The sequence below is a fragment of the Oncorhynchus mykiss genome, chromosome 4 (genome assembly GCF_057628025.1).
Source record: "Oncorhynchus mykiss isolate SJ-2025 chromosome 4, ASM5762802v1, whole genome shotgun sequence".
NCBI classification, from domain to species: Eukaryota; Metazoa; Chordata; class Actinopteri; order Salmoniformes; family Salmonidae; genus Oncorhynchus; species Oncorhynchus mykiss.
The window spans coordinates 89,962,752-89,983,654 of NC_143025.1; the positions used below are offsets into that span (position 1 = coordinate 89,962,752).

The 20,903-nt window shown below is 46.9% G+C and overlaps 1 protein-coding gene and 1 long non-coding RNA gene across 2 annotated transcripts in view; one reads left to right on the forward strand and one right to left on the reverse strand.

Moving 5' to 3' along the window:
• Positions 1-336: 336 nt before the first annotated feature.
• Positions 337-20,903, reverse strand: part of elp3 (elongator acetyltransferase complex subunit 3) — a 28,633-nt gene continuing 8,066 nt past the window's right edge. The window contains exons 8-14 of the mRNA XM_036976325.2: positions 14,579-14,740; positions 12,911-13,037; positions 8,125-8,318; positions 7,020-7,110; positions 3,270-3,563; positions 2,319-2,400; positions 337-1,154 (exon numbers count right to left, since the gene is read on the reverse strand). Of these exons, the coding sequence (XP_036832220.1) occupies positions 1,069-1,154; positions 2,319-2,400; positions 3,270-3,563; positions 7,020-7,110; positions 8,125-8,318; positions 12,911-13,037; positions 14,579-14,740 (1,036 nt within the window). The 3' untranslated portion in view covers positions 337-1,068. The remainder of the gene's footprint in view (positions 1,155-2,318; positions 2,401-3,269; positions 3,564-7,019; positions 7,111-8,124; positions 8,319-12,910; positions 13,038-14,578; positions 14,741-20,903) is intronic.
• On the forward strand, positions 11,303-18,954 carry LOC149984182 (uncharacterized). The gene is made up of 2 exons (XR_016495495.1): positions 11,303-11,607; positions 18,580-18,954. It is a non-coding gene; the product is annotated as an uncharacterized LOC149984182 (long non-coding RNA).

The following is a 20,903-nucleotide window of genomic DNA, read 5'->3' on the forward strand; positions in this document are numbered from 1 at the left end:
GAGGAACACAACCTCTGATAGGCTACTCTAGATTCTAGAACACGTCATCATAGGAAGTGCTGCCATGGTGATGGAGGCAGCTATTTTACCTCAAATGGCTTTCCAGAGTCAGAGAGACAAAGGCTGTTTTTTGTTTAAAATTTTCTATTCTTTAGTTTATATTTCTCTACTCTGTTTTTGACTGGAAACCCATGCAGTATAATTAGAAACATGTTTATCTTACCAACACAGGCATTCTCTGACAGACAAGTACATTTGTCTTTTGTATTTAGCAGAAGCTCTTATCGAGAGTAAACACATTCAATAACAAAGCCAAGGGCAAAAAAGTGACAACAGTTGAAATTATATAACTGTTTAATATTTTATTCCATGAAACCAAAACAGCTTTCAGAGCAGTGAAAGGGATTTTAACTGAAATCTTAAGTCCAACAACCAAAACAAAAGTAACATTTGTTGTAAATAAAAACAAAACAGGAAAACATGGGATAGGATTAACAGAGGGTTTAAAAATAAACATATGCAACACTATTTTTCCATTTCCTGCCCTATAAAAACATCTGTTCAGAGACAGAGAGAGGACTTTCCCCACCGGCTGACAAATTATACAGCGCCAAGTCTGTTAATGAACGCCGATTCATACTGGTGGTCTTCCTCAACTCACTGATAACATGATGAACTTAAAAACATGACGCTGAACAGCCTCCTAGTTATCTCATGAAGCTGGACGAGACTCTTCCAAAGTATTCCTGAACTACGGCTTAATAAATGGCCGAGGACTCACAGACCACTACTGGTCCATCAAGGTGACTCTTATGCCGTTCCCACTCTGGGTAGAAGTGACTCTTATGCACAGATCTAGGATCAGCTTCCTCCAAACTGACCTATTCACTCCGACCCTCTGATACCACAAGCATACCCAAAACAAGAGTGGTTCATGTATTGTCATGCATGTACTATGCAGTGTCTCCAAAGTAACAATCATGTACTAGTAACAAATAAATATATTTTTGTCTGGTGTGTGTCTTGGTAAAATAATTATAATAAAAACACGTTCATTCCCAAGTCCGTCTACAGACACACCTCCAGGTGTTTCACCATATACGGTCCCTCCAGCTCATAACCCAGCTTCCTGTAGTAGTTCCTAGTTCCCACACCTGAAAACACAGAAGTTAGATAAAGACATGGGTTGATCGGGAAATGTTATCACGCAATCCAGTCTCGACAAAAGCACCAACTGTGTCTGTGTGCGTGTTAATTAATATCTTACAGAGTGCTTTTCCGCACCAATGGGTGTAAAAATCAATGAAGAAATCAAATGCATTTATAACGCCCTTTCTACATTAGCAGATGATGTCACAAAGTGCTTATACAGAAACCCTCAGCCTAAAACCCCAAAACAGCAAGCAATGCAGATGTAGAAGTACTCCCCAAAGAGCTTCACTTGCTGAAATTATGTTTATTAATGATTTGGCAAAATAAATGAAACAGTTTAATATGGGTGTAAGATATGATGAAATGCTAAGCCTCCTACTATATGCTGACAGTGGTGTCAAGTATTTAAGTAGTACTTTAAAGTCTTTTTTTTTACTTAAGTAGTTTTTTTGGGTATCTGTACTCTACTGTTTATATTTGGACTATTTTTACTCCACTACATTCCTAAAGAAAGTCAAATACACTTTTTTACTCCTTACATTTTCCCTGACATCCAAAAGTATTCGTTACATGTTGAATGCTTAGCAGGACAGTAAAATGGTCCAATTCACACCCTTATCATTCCTACTGCCTCTGCTCTGGGGGATTCGCTAAACACAAATGCTTCCTTTGTAAATGACGTCTGAGTGTTAGTGATAGCCCCTGGCTATCCGTAAATAAAAAAAAAACACTTGTGGCTTCCCGGGTGGCGCAGTGGTCTAAGGCATCGCAGTGCTAGCTGTGTCACCAAACACTCTGGGTTCGAGTCCAGAGAGAGAGATAAGACCAGCCATCTACTGCTCCTAGGAGGAGAGAGAGAGATAAGACCAGCCATCTACTGCTCCTAGGAGGAGAGAGAGAGATAAGACCAGCCATCTACTGCTCCTAGGAGGAGAGAGAGAGATAAGACCAGCCATCTACTGCTCCTAGGAGGAGAGAGAGAGATAAGACCAGCCATCTACTGCTCCTAGGAGGAGAGAGAGAGAGAGATAAGACCAGCCATCTACTGCTCCTAGGAGGAGAGAGATAAGACCATCCGTCTACTGCTCCTAGGAGAGAGGGAGCGATAAGACCATTCGTCTCCTGCTCCTAAGCATGGAAAAGAGAGAGAACGATAAGAGACCCACCTGAGATGACGGCTAGTTTCCCAGAGCCGTGTTCTTCTCTGGCGATCCTCTCTGCTTCTTCCATCAGCATCATGCCAAAGCCCTGCAAACGGGAAGAGCAAATGAAAAGTCAACATCAAGCACAGAGCTTAACAAAAACTCAGAGACACATAACAGAGAGACGGACAGTGATTCAGTTCATTTTAAAAACACATGATTCAACTTAACAAAAAGGTCATGATGATGTTGAGTAGCTAGTAATATATGAAGAGTGCTGAGGTCATGATGATGTTGAGTAGCTAGTAATATATGAAGAGTGCTGAGGTCATGATGATGTTGAGTAGCTAGTAATATATGAAGAGTGCTGAGGTCATGATGATGTTGAGTAGCTAGTAATATATGAAGAGTGCTGAGGTCATGGTGATGTTGAGTAGCTAGTAATATATGAAGAGTGCTGAGGTCATGATGATGTTGAGTAGCTAGTAATATATGAAGAGTGCTGAGGTCATGGTGATGTTGAGTAGCTAGTAATATATGAATAGTGCTGAGGTCATGATGATGTTGAGTAGCTAGTAATATATGAAGAGTGCTGAGGTCATGATGATGTTGAGTAGCTAGTAATATATGAAGAGTGCTGAGGTCATGATGATGTTGAGTAGCTAGTAATATATGAATAGTGCTGAGGTCATGATGATGTTGAGTAGCTAGTAATATATGAAGAGTGCTGAGGTCATGATGATGTTGAGTAGCTAGTAATATATGAAGAGTGCTGAGGTCATGATGATGTTGAGTAGCTAGTAATATATGAATAGTGCTGAGGTCATGGTGATGTTGAGTAGCTAGTAATATATGAAGAGTGCTGAGGTCATGATGATGTTGAGTAGCTAGTAATATATGAAGAGTGCTGAGCAGGAACAAAAGCTTGCACTGTAGTTCTACAGTTGTCCAGGACCAGGGTGTGTGTGTGTGTACCTGGTGTTGGAACTTGCTGGGGTCTCTGCTACTGACAGGAACCACGCTGCCGTAGACGTGCAGCTCACGGACGATAGACACGCCCCCTTTGAGCTCAGGGCGAAATGATTGGGCGGAACAACGCCGCAGACGCAGCAGACCAATCAGAATGTCCTGTTCTGGGTCCTCGTAGGACAGGAAGGTCTCCCAGCCACCGTTGGCCACGTAGTCTCTACGAATCAGCTCCACCTGGTAGGGACGCACTTTGTGATGGATCTCCTGGATTCCCACTTCTCTTGTTCTCACATCTCGACACTAGTGGATGAGAGAAAGACATTATGATCATGTATTCTAACTAGCTAACTAGTTATGACCTAACATTGGACTGTAATTACATTTTAAATTACACACACACACACACACACACACACACACACACACACACACACACACACACACACACACACACACACACACACACACACTATTGTAAACCAGGTAGTTTAGATCCTGGATTCTGATTGGCTGAAACAGCATTCCAGCCGTGTGTATATCAGATTGTATATATTATGGGTATGACGCAAAACTACTTGTTTACTGCTCTAATTACGTTGGTAACCAGTTTATAATAGAAATAAGGTACCTCTGGGTTTGTGGTGTTTAGCCAATATACCACGGCTAAGGGCTGTTCTTAAGCACGTCACAACGCGGAGTGCCTGGACACATCCCTTAGCCGTGGTATATTGGCCATATATCACAAACCCAGAGGAGCCTTATTGATATTATAAACTGGTAACCAACGTAATTAGAGCTGTACAACTAAATCTCGTCATACGCATGGTATACCATGGCTTTCAGCCAATGATAATAATTCAGGACTCAAATCACCCAGTTAATAATGGCCAATATACTACACCCCCTGGGGCCCTACTGCTTCATGATATACTACACCCCCTGGGGCCCTACTGCTTCAATATACTACACCCCCTGGGGCCCTACTGCTTCAATATACTACATCTCCTGGGGCCCTACTGCTTCAATATACTACATCTCCTGGGGCCCTACTGCTTCATGATATACTACACCCCCTGGGGCCCTACTGCTTCAATATACTACACCCCCTGGGGCCCTACTGCTTCAATATACTACACCCCCTGGGGCCCTACTGCTTCAATATACTACACCCCCTGGGGCCCTACTGCTTCAATATACTACACCCCCTGGGGCCCTACTGCTTCAATATACTACACCCCCTGGGGCCCTACTGCTTCAATATACTACATCTCCTGGGGCCCTACTGCTTCATGATATACTACATCTCCTGGGGCCCTACTGCTTCATGATATACTACATCTCCTGGGGCCCTACTGCTTCAATATAATACATCTCCTGGGGCCCTACTGCTTCAATATACTACACCCCCTGGGGCCCTACTGCTTCAATATACTACACCCCCTGGGGCCCTACTGCTTCATGATATACTACATCTCCTGGGGCCCTACTGCTTCAATATAATACATCTCCTGGGGCCCTACTGCTTCAATATACTACACCCCCTGGGGCCCTACTGCTTCAATATACTACACCCCCTGGGGCCCTACTGCTTCATGATATACTACATCTCCTGGGGCCCTACTGCTTCAATATACTACACCCCCTGGGGCCCTACTGCTTCAATATACTACACCCCCTGGGGCCCTACTGCTTCATGATATACTACACCCCCTGGGGCCCTACTGCTTCATGATATACTACACCCCCTGGGGCCCTACTGCTTCATGATACACTACACCCCCTGGGGCCCTACTGCTTCATGATATACTACATCTCCTGGGGCCCTACTGCTTCAATATACTACACCCCCTGGGGCCCTACTGCTTCATGATATACTACACCCCCTGGGGCCCTACTGCTTCATGATACACTACACCCCCTGGGGCCCTACTGCTTCATGATATACTACATCTCCTGGGGCCCTACTGCTTCAATATACTACACCCCCTGGGGCCCTACTGCTTCATGATATACTACACCCCCTGGGGCCCTACTGCTTCATGATACACTACACCCCCTGGGGCCCTACTGCTTCATGATATACTACATCTCCTGGGGCCCTACTGCTTCAATATACTACATCTCCTGGGGCCCTACTGCTTCATGATATACTACACCCCCTGGGGCCCTACTGCTTCAATATACTACATCTCCTGGGGCCCTACTGCTTCAATATACTACATCTCCTGGGGCCCTACTGCTTCAATATAATACATCTCCTGGGGCCCTACTGCTTCAATATACTACACCCCCTGGGGCCCTACTGCTTCAATACACTACACCCCCTGGGGCCCTACTGCTTCAATATACTACACCCCCTGGGGCCCTACTGCTTCAATATACTACACCCCCTGGGGCCCTACTGCTTCAATATACTACACCCCCTGGGGCCCTACTGCTTCAATATACTACACCCCCTGGGGCCCTACTGCTTCAATATACTACACCCCCTGGGGCCCTACTGCTTCAATATACTACACCCCCTGGGGCCCTACTGCTTCAATATACTACACCCCCTGGGGCCCTACTGCTTCAATATACTACACCCCCTGGGGCCCTACTGCTTCAATATACTACACCCCCTGGGGCCTACTGCTTCAATATACTACACCCCCTGGGGCCCTACTGCTTCAATATACTACACCCCCTGGGGCCCTACTGCTTCAATATACTACATCTCCTGGGGCCCTACTGCTTCAATATACTACACCCCCTGGGGCCCTACTGCTTCAATATACTACACCCCCTGGGGCCCTACTGCTTCAATATACTACATCTCCTGGGGCCCTACTGCTTCAATATACTACACCCCCTGGGGCCCTACTGCTTCAATATACTACACCCCCTGGGGCCCTACTGCTTCAATATACTACACCCCCTGGGGCCCTACTGCTTCAATATACTACACCCCCTGGGGCCCTACTGCTTCAATATACTACACCCCCTGGGGCCCTACTGCTTCATGATATACTACACCCCCTGGGGCCCTACTGCTTCAATATACTACACCCCCTGGGGCCCTACTGCTTCAATACACTACACCCCCTGGGGCCCTACTGCTTCAATATACTACATCTCCTGGGGCCCTACTGCTTCAATATACTACACCCCCTGGGGCCCTACTGCTTCATGATATACTACACCCCCTGGAGCCCTACTGCTTCAATATACTACACCCCCTGGGGCCCTACTGCTTCAATATACTACACCCCCTGGGGCCCTACTGCTTCAATATACTACACCCCCTGGGGCCCTACTGCTTCATGATATACTACACCCCCTGGGGCCCTACTGCTTCAATATACTACACCCCCTGGGGCCCTACTGCTTCAATACACTACACCCCCTGGGGCCCTACTGCTTCAATATACTACATCTCCTGGGGCCCTACTGCTTCAATATACTACACCCCCTGGGGCCCTACTGCTTCAATATACTACACCCCCTGGGGCCCTACTGCTTCAATACACTACACCCCCTGGGGCCCTACTGCTTCAATATACTACACCCCCTGGGGCCCTACTGCTTCAATATACTACATCCCCTGGGGTCCTATTGCTTCATGATGTACTTGGTAGTCTGGTTCCTGGATGCTGATTGGCTAAAACATCATTCCAGTCGTGTGCAAATAAAACTAATTGTGTTCTATTTGAGAGTGAACACCACACCCCCCTCTGGCCTTATTTTATAAATGTTATTTGCAGTGCATTTCCTCACCTCCGTCCCCATGTCTTTCATCCTGGCCAGAGCCAGCTCTCGGAGGTTACCATGCTCCACCCCAGAGCTCACCAGAGGCATGGGGATGTCCCTGAGACAGAGACGCAGAGACCGATACATCAGTGAACTGTACATAAAGGGCTTTAGGATGGTCTTATCCCCTTAGTTCCAGTGAAGGGAAATCTTAATGCTACAGCATTCAGTGACATTCTAGACGATTCCAACTTTGTGGCAACAGTTTGGGGAAGGCCCTTTCTTGTTTCAGCATGACAATACCCCCTTGTACAAATCAAGGTCCATACAGAAATGGTTTGTCGTAAATCGGTGTGGAAGAATTTGACTGGCCTGCACAGAGCCTCAACCCCTTCGAACACCTTTGGGATGAATTGGAACACCGACTGCGAGCCAGGCCTAATCGCCCAACATCAGGGCCCACCTCACTAACTCTCGTGGCTGAATGGAAGCAAGTCGCCGCAGCAATGGAAAGTGGAAAGCCTTCCCTGGAGAGCGGAGGCTGTTACAGCAGCAAAGGGGGGGGAGGGGGACCAACTCCATATTAATGCCCGTGATTTTGTAATGAGATGTTCCACAAGCAGGTGTCCACATACTTTTGGTCAGGTAGTGTATTTCACTGTCTCTGGTCATAAGATAAACAGGAATTGGTGCAGGCGGCAGCTAGATGACTGTCCCCCCTGTTCTCAGCGGAGGGAGGGGAGGGGAGGGGAGGGAGAGTCAGGTGAGAGGCAGCCTCACCACTGCTTCCTCCCTCCGCTCAGACGCCATCAAGTAAAATATAATTTTAAAAACTTGGTCTGAGAAGAAGAACATTGGCAGGGCAATTCAAGCATATCCAATATGCAGCTACAGAACTATTTTTAATTCATTACTGTTGCATAGGCTTATGTTTATTAAATTCAGTAAAAAATAAAAAGTATATGAGCGGTATATCTCAGTTTGCATTTGGACTCAGAAAAGGGCTTTTCTGTTTTTACATCCCAATTCAATTCAAAAGGGGCTTTATTGGAAATGTGTTTACATTGTCAAAGCAAGTAAACACTAGCTCTGTCTAACACACACACACACACACACACACACACACACATACCTCTGGACGCGGTAGACTCTAGTCCAGGGTGGCACCAGTGCCAGGATGCGTGCCACCAGATCTACCAGGGCAGAGGGGGAGTAGCTCTTATAGCGACCGGTCTTCCACAGCTCATACAGACCTGTACCCCTGATCACCAGAGTGGGGTACAGCTTCAACCCATCTGGCCTGAACGCTGGGTTCTCAAAGAACTCCTGGGAGGGCAGAGAAAGAGGAGGAAGTGGAGGGAAGAGGAGGTGGGAGATAGAGGAGGATGAAGAGGAGGGAGTAGTTGGTGGAAGGAGGAGGACGGAGGGGGAAGAGGAAGACGGAGAGGAGGAGGATGGAGGGGAAGAGAGAGGAGGAGGATGGAGGGGGAAGAGAGGAGGATGGAGGGGGAAGAGGACAGAGGAGGAGGAGGATGAGAGAGGAGGATGGAGGGGGAAGAGGAGGACAGAGAGGAGGATGAGGATGGAGGTGGAAGAGGAAGACAAAGAGGAGGACAGAGAGGAGGATGAGGATGGAGGTGGAAGAGGAAGACAAAGAGGAGGACAGAGAGGAGGATGGAGGGGGAAGAGGAGGACAGAGAGGAGGATGAGGATGGAGGTGGAAGAGGAAGACAAAGAGGAGGACAGAGAGGAGGATGAGGATGGAGGTGGAAGAGGAAGACAAAGAGGAGGACAGAGAGGAGGATGGAGGGGGAAGAGGAGGACAGAGAGTGCTATTAAAGAACAAGAGGTCCCAGTGATGCAGGTGTATGTATCAGTATGACAGGAGAGCAGGACTGTGACCATTGGCCAAATACACCATTTATCTCCTGCTCTCACACACCGACACGCTCCGATTACTATCACTAGGATTACACACACAGGGTATGAAAGCTATTCTCAAAGGGATACTTCGGGATGAGAGTCAGATGAACCCGTGGATACCATTTTAACGCTAGTTAGCATTGGCTCGCTAAACTACCTCTAACTTCCTTTATACTGGATGTAGAGACACACGGAACCCTGGCTCCACACGGAACCCTGGCTCCACACGGAACCCTGGCTCCACACGGAACCCTGGCTCCACACGGAACCCTGGCTCCACACGGAACCCTGGCTCCACACGGAACCCTGGCTCCACACGGAACCCTGGCTCCACACGGAACCCTGGCTCCACACAGAACCCTGGCTCCACACGGAACCCTGGCTCCACACGGAACCCTGGCTCCACACGGAACCCTGGCTCCACACGGAACCCTGGCTCCACACGGAACCCTGGCTCCACACGGAACCCTGGCTCCACACGGAACCCTGGCTCCACACGGAACCCTAACCCTGAATACACATTCTATTATAATATAGTATAATAGAAGAGTAACCAGGCTAGTTCAGCAACATATGTGGCTGGCTGGCCACACACGCGCTTAAGGTAGTATATACCGGGTACCGGTACTGAGTCAATATGGAGACTATATACAGGGGTTACCGGTACAGAGTCAATATGGAGGCTATATACAGGGTGTTACAGTACAGAGTCAATGTGGAGGCTATATACAGGGGGTACCGGTACAGAGTCAATGTGGAGGCTATATACAGGGGGGTACCGGTACAGAGTCAATGTGGAGGCTATATACAGGGGGTACCAGTACATAGTCAATGTGGAGGCTATATACAGGGGGTACCGGTACATAGTCAATGTGGAGGCTATATACAGGGGGTACCAGTACAGAGTCAATGTGGAGGCTATATACAGGGGGTACCAGTACATAGTCAATGTGGAGGCTATATACAGGGGGTACCAGTACAGAGTCAATGTGGAGGCTATATACATGGGAATTACGGTACAGAGTCAATATGGAGGCTATATACAGGGGGTACCGGTACAGAGTCAATGTGGAGGCTATATACAGGGGGTACCGGTACAGAGTCAATGTGGAGGCTATATACAGGGGTACCGGTACAGAGTCAATGTGGAGGCTATATACAGGGGGTACCAGTACAGAGTCAATGTGCAGGCTATATACAGGGGGTACCAGTACATAGTCAATGTGGAGGCTATATACAGGGGGTACCGGTACATAGTCAATGTGGAGGCTATATACAGGGGGTACCAGTACAGAGTCAATGTGGAGGCTATATACAGGGGGTACCAGTACATAGTCAATGTGGAGGCTATATACAGGGGGTACCAGTACAGAGTCAATGTGGAGGCTATATACATGGGAATTACGGTACAGAGTCAATATGGAGGCTATATACAGGGGGTACCGGTACAGAGTCAATGTGGAGGCTATATACAGGGGGTACCGGTACAGAGTCAATGTGGAGGCTATATACAGGGGTACCGGTACAGAGTCAATGTGGAGGCTATATACAGGGGGTACCAGTACAGAGTCAATGTGCAGGCTATATACAGGGGGTACCAGTACAGAGTCAATGTGCGGGGGCACCAATTAGTTCAGGTAGTAGTTCATTAAAATGACTATGCATAGATGACAACAGAGAGTGGCAGTGGTGTTGAGAGGGGAGGGGGGGAAAATGTGAATAGTCTGGGAAGCCATTTGACTAGATGTTCAGGAGTCTCATGGCTTGGGGGGGTAGAAGCTGTTTAGAAGCCTATTGGACATAGACTTGGTGCTCCGGTTCCACTTGCCGTGAGGTAGCAGTGAGAACAGTCTATGACTAGAGTGGCTGAGTCTTTTTAAGTGGACTTCTTGAGTTGGATGGCTGGGTGAACCTTCATTCTCTAGCTTGGTTAAGGATGGCTGGGTGAACCATCATTCTCTAGCTTGGTTAAGGATGGCTGAGCGACCCTTCACCAAGGAGTCTGGTCGCACACTATTTGCAGCGATGTCATTGTTATAAATCGCTTCAGCTCTGCTGAGATGAGCCTCGTCCTTCCTTCGGGCCTGTCGGCGCCGTGGCTCGCGTCCAAGAGACGTTCCATGGTATAAGTCGTAAGGACACATTTATTTGTATCTAGTTAGCGACCGCTGAAGCGGAATGTCCTGATAGGCTACTGCACCTATCTAAATAAGAGAGTTAGAGTGGGCAATGTTTCAGATACCTTTTCCCCTGCTGGGGTGAGCACTGTGGTTCCTAAAACAGGACTACTCTGCCAGGTGTAGCTGCCACTCAAATCCCAGCTGCTGACGACAACCAAAAGCCCCGTGCCGCTACCGTGCAGGGGCCCGGCTAGGAGATTCCAGATCATTCCGTCCTGCCCGTTACCAAGCACTCCCATTGCCTGTAGACTTGAATGGTTTCAGGAATTCTAGGTGGAAGTCGCTACAGAGCAGTAGTGGATACCCGCGTGACGAACCGATTTAGTGAGTGACACGCTGTTGGGAAATGGGCTACTCCGGTGGCGAGGAAAGGAGAAGAAAATATCAAAGATGACCAGTACCTCCCCACAGCTGGTACTGGCCGAGTTAGCATGGGGCCACCCAGTTAACGTGTGTTGCAACGAGGAGGCCCGGCAAGAGTGTTGATGAAGGAGAGGCTGTTTATGGTCAAGGTAAGGCTTACACAGAGCTGCTTCCCAGTTTATTACGAGAGTTGTAAGGGAGAGGGTTGCAAAGCAGGTGGGAAGTAGGCATGCACCTTCCCTCTAGTTACTGCAGCGCACACACACACACACACACACAGGTAGTAGTGAAGCCAGAGCACATTGTCGGGCCTGTTAAAGTTTCACACCAGGCAGTAATGAACTACCCATAATCCCCTCTACTCCCTTCACCACTTCTTCTCTGTAATGTGAAGCGATGAGTCACCACACGCTGACTGGCTGGCAGGATGACTACCCGGGTCATAAAATAACCCAGACATTTTGTGCATCCCCAATGGCACCCTAATCCTATGTAGGGCTCATAGGGGTCTAGTTAAAGTAGTGCACTAAATAGGGAATAGGGGCCCATTTGGGATGCACTCACAGAGAGAGAGAGAGAGAGAAGAGAGGAGAGAGGAGAGAGAGAGCGAGAGATGGAGAACCACGGCAGTGGGTTGTGTCCAGTCATGACGCGGTGCAACCTAGCAACCACACATTAAACAGTGGGTTGGGTCCAGTCATGACGCAGCTTAACCTAGCAACCACACATTAAACAGTGGGTTGGGTCCAGTCATGACGCGGTGCAACCTAGCAACCACACATTAAACAGTGGGTTGGGTCCAGTCATGACGCAGCTTAACCTAGCAACCACACATTAAACAGTGGGCTGGGTCCAGTCAGGACGCGATATAACCTAGCAACCACACATTAAACAGTGGGTTGTTTCCAGTCAGGACGCGGTGCAACCTAGCAACCACACATTATACAGTGGGTTGTGTCCAGTCATGACGCAGCGTAACCTAGCAACCGCACATTAAACAGTGGGTTGGGTCCAGTCATGACGCGGTGTAACCTAGCAACCGCACATTAAACAGTGGGTTGGGTCCAGTCATGATGCAACGTAACCTAGCAACCACACATTAAACAGTGGGTTGGGTCCAGTCATGACGCGGTGCAACCTAGCAACCACACATTAAAATGACGGAGATCTTTCAAATCAGGGACAGACCACTGTAGGAGGGGTAGTTTGTATTCACTTGCTATTTTCATATCGGTGTAATAAACTACAGCTTTGTCTCTCAATTCACATATTGCTGAAATCAATGTATAAATCGGTACAAATAGGTTCAGATAATCTTTACAAATCCTGACAAACTACAAACACATTTCTTAGAATTCATCCTCTGTTGTAAAAACACCTAGTACTATTTACAGTATACTGCTCCGCATCCCGCTGTGTGTGTGTGTGTGTGTGTGTGTGTGTGTTACTCACGATGAACTGCTCGACGTCTCTCTCCATACCAACGTTAGGGAGATCAGGCATCATGTGAGACACCACCTTGAAACCTGCGTCTTTGGAGAAGTGGAAGGACTCACACACCGCCCTCACCGTGTGACCTCTGGACACACACAGCATTATTATTAAACAGTGAGCGTGTAAAACACACAGTCACGTTCACTAGGATGATCACAAATCACAAACACACAATAGATTACATGGTGATCATGTAACCTGCACATGACACACAACATTGTACTGTCTAACACTACTGACATATGATCAGTGGCTATACCCAACACTGGGGACATGCGAGTCATGCCCAACACCGGGGACATGCCCAACACCGGGGACATGCGAGTCATGCCCAACACCAGGGACATGCCCAACACCAGGGACATGCCCAACACCAGGGACATGCCCAACACCAGGGACATACGAGTCATGCCCAACACCGGGAACATGCGAGTCATGCCCAACACCGGGAACATGCGAGTCATGCCCAACACCGGGGACATGCGAGTCATGCCCAACACCGGGGACATGCGAGTCATGCCCAACACCGGGGACATATGATTAGTATCTATGACCCTTGGGTCTCTACCCCTTAGATTAGTGACATATGACTAGCGGCCATGAATAAGAATACTGACATATGACTAAGATAAGTGACATATCACCTAGCAACCGCCCATTAAACAGTGGGTTGGGTCCAGTCATGACATATGACTAAGATAAGTGACATATCACCTAGCAACCGCACATTAAACAGTGGGTTGGGTCCAGTCATGACGCAACGTAACCTAGCTACCACACATTAAACAGTGGGTTGGGTCCAGTCATGACATATAACTAAGATAAGTGACATATCACCTAGCAACCGCACATTAAACAGTGGGTTGGGTCCAGTCATGACGCAACGTAACCTAGCTACCACACATTAAACAGTGGGTTGGGTCCAGTCATGACATATGACTAAGATAAGTGACATATCACCTAGCAACCGCACATTAAACAGTGGGTTGGGTCCAGTCATGACATATGACTAAGATAAGTGACATATCACCTAGCAACCGCACATTAAACAGTGGGTTGGGCCAGTCATGACATATGACTAAGATAAGTGACATATCACCTAGCAACCGCACATTAAACAGTGGGTTGGGTCCAGTCATGACGCAACGTAACCTAGCTACCACACATTAAACAGTGGGTTGGGTCCAGTCATGACATATGACTAAGATAAGTGACATATCACCTAGCAACCACACATTAAACAGTGGGTTGGGTCCAGTCATGACGCAACGTAACCTAGCTACCACACATTAAACAGTGGGTTGGGTCCAGTCATGACATATGACTAAGATAAGTGACATATCACTAGCATTCGCACATTAAACAGTGGGTTGGGTCCAGTCATGACATATGACTAAGATAAGTGACATATCACTAGCATTCGCTATGACGGCTCCGTTCAAAATCACTCCTGACCCTTAACCTCTGCTCTCTGACCTGTTTGTGTCTCAAACTAAAGTCCTCGTAGACTCTATGAACCCCTTATCTCACATACTAATGACCTCTGACACACCCACCTGTCGGTGTCCCGCGCTATGTCCTCATATACACACTGAACCCCTCTCTCACACACTAATGACCTCTGACCTGTTGGTGTCCCGCGCTACGTCCTCGTAGACGCTCTGAACCCCTATCTCCAGCCGGGTACAGCCGTACCCCAGCATGTCACTGAGGTGTCTCTTCAGACAGTAGTCAGGACGCGTCTCGATGGTGATGCCAACACACTTGGTGTTACTGCGTTCCGAGTACCTGCAAACAGAAAAGGAGATGGAGAAGTTAGCTGTCGGCAACAGGCTGCTGATTCCAAAGAACTAGAAGGGAGATTTCTATGTCTGATAGGGTCAGATCGAGGGTTTGGGTAATATACCCAGCCTCCCCCTGCTCCAACACGTATGCATCTTTCGGAGAGGGTTAGAATAAAACGGAACCCGAATTTCTGTTTGACCGTGTGTACAAATTGGACAGTAAAGAAATGTTAATCTCTTAACATGATCTGTGATTAGGGGCAAGGAGAGCACAACTCCCCGGACACCCACCCGGACAAACCACCCGGACACACCACCCGGACACACCACCCCACTCCAAGTGATTGGCAGGAAAATGTGATACCATAATAAATCACTTTATAAAATGGCACAACAAAAAGTGACATTTTCTATTAATAACTTCTTCCCCGTTGAAACTGTAGGAACGAGGAGAGCTGATTGTGGTTGTATTAAGAACTGCAGGAACGAGGACAGCCGATTGTGGTTGTATTAAAAACTGTAGGAACGAGGAGAGCTGATTGTGGTTGTATTAAGAACTGCAGGAACGAGGACAGCCGATTGTGGTTGTATTAAAAACTGCAGGAACGAGGAGAGCCGATTCAGGTTGAATTGAGCTGAGATTAGACATCATCAGTCTGGTTGTCATTCTCTCCACTTGGACAGGTTTGATCATCATCATCTAGACCAGTCATCTCAGCTCATATTCCGACAAACTATTACTGGGAACATAATGTCCATTCTAACAGTCTGACGACTGATTTAAGACAAATCACAAGGAGTTATTGCCCCAGAGAACACATCAGATTGGCTGAAATTAGTCAATAAAAATGCTATTATCTGGATGGTTATCTGCAGGTCACATGCAGAGGCTTTTCTCATCAAACGAACGGAGGCGTAGTGGGACTCGGAGAAGCGTGATCGCCACAGGCAGACAAGCTTACGCACACACACGGCAGAGATAAGGGCCTCCCACGTCTCAGCCTGATTAGCTGCCATAACAATTCCTGTCATCGTGTCTTAACGAACATGCTGATAACGCCACTGGATGAGCAATACAGGAGAACACACACACACACACACACACACACACACACACACACACACACACACACACACACACACACACACACGTCTCATCAGCCAGTAGGGAGTAAATACCCTGACTAACAAGCCCTCCGTTCCCTCACTCCTTTATCACATCCCTCTGTTTTATATTAATCTCCCAAAAGTCACAAGCGTTCTCCCTCCTACTCGAATGAAGGGTCAAAGCACGAGAGTTATGTTGTAACTCCCAAAGATGGGACACTTTTCCAATCCTCTGTTCATAACAACTAAACAAATATCAGGTCAAATGTTCCCTTCTTTCAAGTCTTGAGTTGTCATCTGGGTTAATAAGGAATTTTCAACATTTGGTTGTGCATCGGCAGTTATCCTCCTTGTCATGTCAGCCACTGATAGTCAGTCAGCCGATGTCAGCTAACAATGTTTAGACTGACAAGATAGTTTAGCGGCCAGCTACAGTCAAACGTTGTAGAACACCTACTCCTTCCAGGTTTTCTTCTTTATATTTTTTACACATGACCATCTGATAATTTATCACTCCAGTGTTAATCTGCTAAATTGTAATTATTCGGCCTACCTCCTCATGCCTTTTGCACACAATGTATATAGACTCTCTTTTTTTTTCTACTGTGTTATTGACTTGTTAATTGTTTACTCCATGTGTAACTCTGTGTTGTTGTCTGCTATGCTTTATCTTGGCCAGGTCGCAGTTGTAAATGAGAACGTGTTCTCAACTAGCCTACCTGGTTAAATAAAGGTGTTCTCAACTAGCCTACCTGGTTAAATAAAGGTGTTCTCAACTAGCCTACCTGGTTAAATAAAGGTGTTCTCAACTAGTCTACCTGGTTAAATAAAGGTGTTCTCAACTAGCCTACCTGGTTAAATAAAGGTGTTCTCAACTAGTCTACCTGGTTAAATAAAGGTGTTCTCAACTAGCCTACCTGGTTAAATAAAGGTGTTCTCAACTAGCCTACCTGGTTAAATAAAGGTGTTCTCAACTAGTCTACCTGGTTAAATAAAGGTGTTCTCAACTAGCCTACCTGGTTAAATAAAGGTGGAAATAAAAAATAAAATAAAAAAACATGGTAGAATAATAGTGAAGACATCAAAACTATGAAGAAATAACACATATGGAATCATGTAGTAACCAAAGAAAACAGAATCATCTGTTCATCCACTCTGCGTCTCACAAAGACACGGCGGTTGGAACTAAAAAGAAAATCTCAAATTTGGACTCATCAAACCAAAAGGACAGATTTCCACCGGTCTAATGTCCATTGCTCGTGTTTCTTGGCCCAACCAAGTTTCTTCTTCTTATGATGTCCTTTAGTAGTGTTTTTATTTTAATTTTAAGCAATTCTACCATGAAGGACTGATTCGCGCAGTTTCCTCTGAACAGTTGATGTTGAGATGCGTTTGTTACTTGAACTCTGTGAAGCATTTTTTTGGGGCGGCAAATTTCTGAAGTGCTTTGAACTCAAATTAATTTATCCTCTGCAGCAGAGGGGTAAACTGGGTCTTCCATTCCTGTCGCGGTCCTCATGAGAGCCATAATATGGACTTGGTCTTTTACCAAATAGGTGTGTCCAAACTAAACTTGTTATCATGGTTGATTTACCGGCCGGGTGGCCTCCATTGATTTTGTTAGACAGTCTCACTTCGATATATTAAAAACAGCTCATTTTCCTCTCCATGGCAAAATTAGTAGATTTGCATGAAATTAGTTATAGAATTGCTAAATCTTCTCTACACCTCATGTCAAAATGTGTAGAATTGCGAGCAGCTGCGGTCCATCATGAGGAGTTCAGATTTTTTTGATGGCCCCTACCCCAATTAAAGTCCCCTGGTCAACAGCGTTTGCTAGATCTCAAGACACAGAGAACATTGCCATCTCGTGGAACAAACTAACCATCACACTCCTTCAGACAGGAACCATTTTTAATTTTTTTAATTTTTTTATTTCACCTTTATTTAACCAGGTAGGCTAGTTGAGAACAAGTTCTCATTTGCAACTGCGACCTGGCCAAGATAAGGCATAGCAGTGTGAACAGACAACACAGAGTTACACATTTCACAACCAGAGGGAGCAAAGATACCACCATAATAATAATGAGATATATTGGGTCGGGTCTAGTTCAGGGCTCTCCAACCCTGTTCCTGGAGAGCTATCGTCCTGTAGGTTTTAATTCCAACCCTGTTCCTGGAGAGCTACCCTCCTGTAGGTTTTAACTCCAACCCTGTTCCTGGAGAGCTATCGTCCTGTAGGTTTTAATTCCAACCCTGTTCCTGGAGAGCTATCGTCCTGTAGGTTTTAACTCCAACCCTGTTCCTGGAGAGATACCCTCCTGTAGGTTTTAACTCCAACCCTGTTCCTGGAGAGATACCCTCCTGTAGGTTTTAACTCCAACCCTGTTCCTGGAGAGATAGGTAAAACCTACAGGAGGGTAGCTGTCCAGGAACAGGGTTGGAATTAAAACCTACAGGACGGTTTAGTGGTGTGGGGGCTGTGCTTTGGCAAAGTGGGTGGGGTTATATCCTTCCTGTTTGGCCCTGTCCGGGGGTGTCCTCAGATGGGGCCACAGTGTCTCCTGCCCCCTCCTGTCTCAGCCTCCAGTATTTATGCTGCAGTAGTTTATGTGTCGGGGGGCTAGGGTCAGTTTGTTATATCTGGAGTACTTCTCCTGTCCTAGTCGGTGTCCTGTGTGAATTTAAGTGTGCTCTCTCTAATTCTCTCTTTCTTTCTCTCTCTCTCTCTCGGAGGACCTGAGCCCTAGGACCATGCCCCAGGACTACCTGACATGATGACTCCTTGCTGTCCCCAGTCCACCTGGCCGTGCTGCTGCTCCAGTTTCAACTGTTCTGCCTTATTATTATTGGACCATGCTGGTCATTTATGAACATTTGAACATCTTGGCCATGTTCTGTTATAATCTCCACCCGGCACAGCTAGAAGAGGACTGGCCACCCCACATAGCCTGGTTCCTCTCTAGGTTTCTTCCTAGGTTTTGGTCTTCTAGGGAGTTTTTCCTAGCCACCGTGCTTCTACACCTGCATTGCTTGCTGTTTGGGGTTTTAGGCTGGGTTTCTGTACAGCACTTTGAGATATCAGCTGATGTACGAAGGGCTATATAAATACATTTGATTTGAAATTTGATTTGCGTTAGTACCTGATGGCCTCGGCCATGTTGTTGAAGGTGCGTCCAGACAGGGTTAGTGAGGTTAGTAACCTAACGTAGCAGGTGTAAAAGAAAACGCCTGAGCGAAGCTGGCAGAAAACGAAAATATTCAGGCTTTTCCCCCCTCCGCCTCTTCCGTAAACCGGATGCTTCCGTAAACCGGATGCTTCCGTAAACCGGATGCTTCCGTTGTCTTCCAGCCCCACTGAGGGTGGGGAGTCAGGGTTAATATGGTAGGGTCCTGACAAGCTGGACTGAGGAGAAGAGGACTGGCCACCCCACGTAGCCTGGTTCCTCTCTAGGTTTCTTCCTAGGTTCTGGCCTTTCTAGGGAGTTTTTCCTAGCCACCGTGCTTCTACACCTGCATTGCTTGCTGTTTGGGGTTTTAGGCTGGGTTTCTGTACAGCACTTTGAGATATCAGCTGATGTACGAAGGGCTATATAAATACATTTGATTTGAAATTTGATTTGCGTTAGTACCTGATGGCCTCGGCCATGTTGTTGAAGGTGCGTCCAGACAGGGTTAGTGAGGTTAGTAACCTAACGTAGCAGGTGTAAAAGAAAACGCCTGAGCGAAGCTGGCAGAAAACGAAAATATTCAGGCTTTTCCCCCCTCCGCCTCTTCCGTAAACCGGATGCTTCCGTAAACCGGATGCTTCCGTAAACCGGATGCTTCCGTTGTCTTCCAGCCCCACTGATGGTGGGGAGTCAGGGTTAATATGGTAGGGTCCTGACAAGCTGGACTGAGGAGAAGAGGACTGGCCACCCCACGTAGCCTGGTTCCTCTCTAGGTTTCTTCCTAGGTTCTGGCCTTTCTAGGGAGTTTTTCCTAGCCACCGTGCTTCTACACCTGCATTGCTTGCTGTTTGGGGTTTTAGGCTGGGTTTCTGTACAGCACTTTGAGATATCAGCTGATGTACGAAGGGCTATATAAATACATTTGATTTGATTTTGACTGGAACCACTGGTCTAGGGTAGAACATGTCTCTGTATTGAATAGCATTCCTTTCCAACGCCAACCCCTTGTAGTACAGACAGTGACTGGGAATTTAAATAAGTGCAATTGTAGTGCAAATATAGTAAAAAAATAAATTATTTAATTAACATATAAGTGAGTTTATATGATCCTCATGTTCTGTTCATATTCTATTATAAAAAAACTATTCTAAAACAGTGTTACTCAACCTCAGATTCCTGGACCGGGCCCGGTCCGTGGGATACTGCTTTATGGTACCCTGAGATGTTTGAGTGCTAGTTTTGATGGAAGCAGCAACCCCAGGTACCCTGAGATGTTCGAGTGCTAGTTTTGATGAAAGCAGCAACCCCAGGTACCCTGAGATGTTTGAGTGCTAGTTTTGATGAAAGCAGCAACCCCAGGTACCCTGAGATGTTCGAGTGCTAGTTTTGATGGAAGCAGCACCCCAGGTACCCTGAGATGTTCGAGTGCTAGTTTTGATGGAAGCAGCACCCCAGGTACCCTGAGATGTTCGAGTGCTAGTTTTGATGGAAGCAGCACCCCAGGTACCCTGAGATGTTCGAGTGCTAGTTTTGATGGAAGCAGCAACCCCAGATACCCTGAGATGTTCGAGTGCTAGTTTTGATGGAAGCAGCAACCCCAGATACCCTGAGATGTTTGAGTGCTAGTTTTGATGGAAGCAGCAACCCCAGGTACCCTGAGATGTTCGAGTGCTAGTTTTGATGGAAGCAGCAACCCCAGATACCCTGAGATGTTCGAGTGCTAGTTTTGATGGAAGCAGCAACCCCAGATACCCTGAGATGTTTGAGTGCTAGTTTTGATGGAAGCAGCAACCCCAGGTACCCTGAGATGTTCGAGTGCTAGTTTTGATGGAAGCAGCAACCCCAGATACCCTGAGATGTTCGAGTGCTAGTTTTGATGGAAGCAGCAAC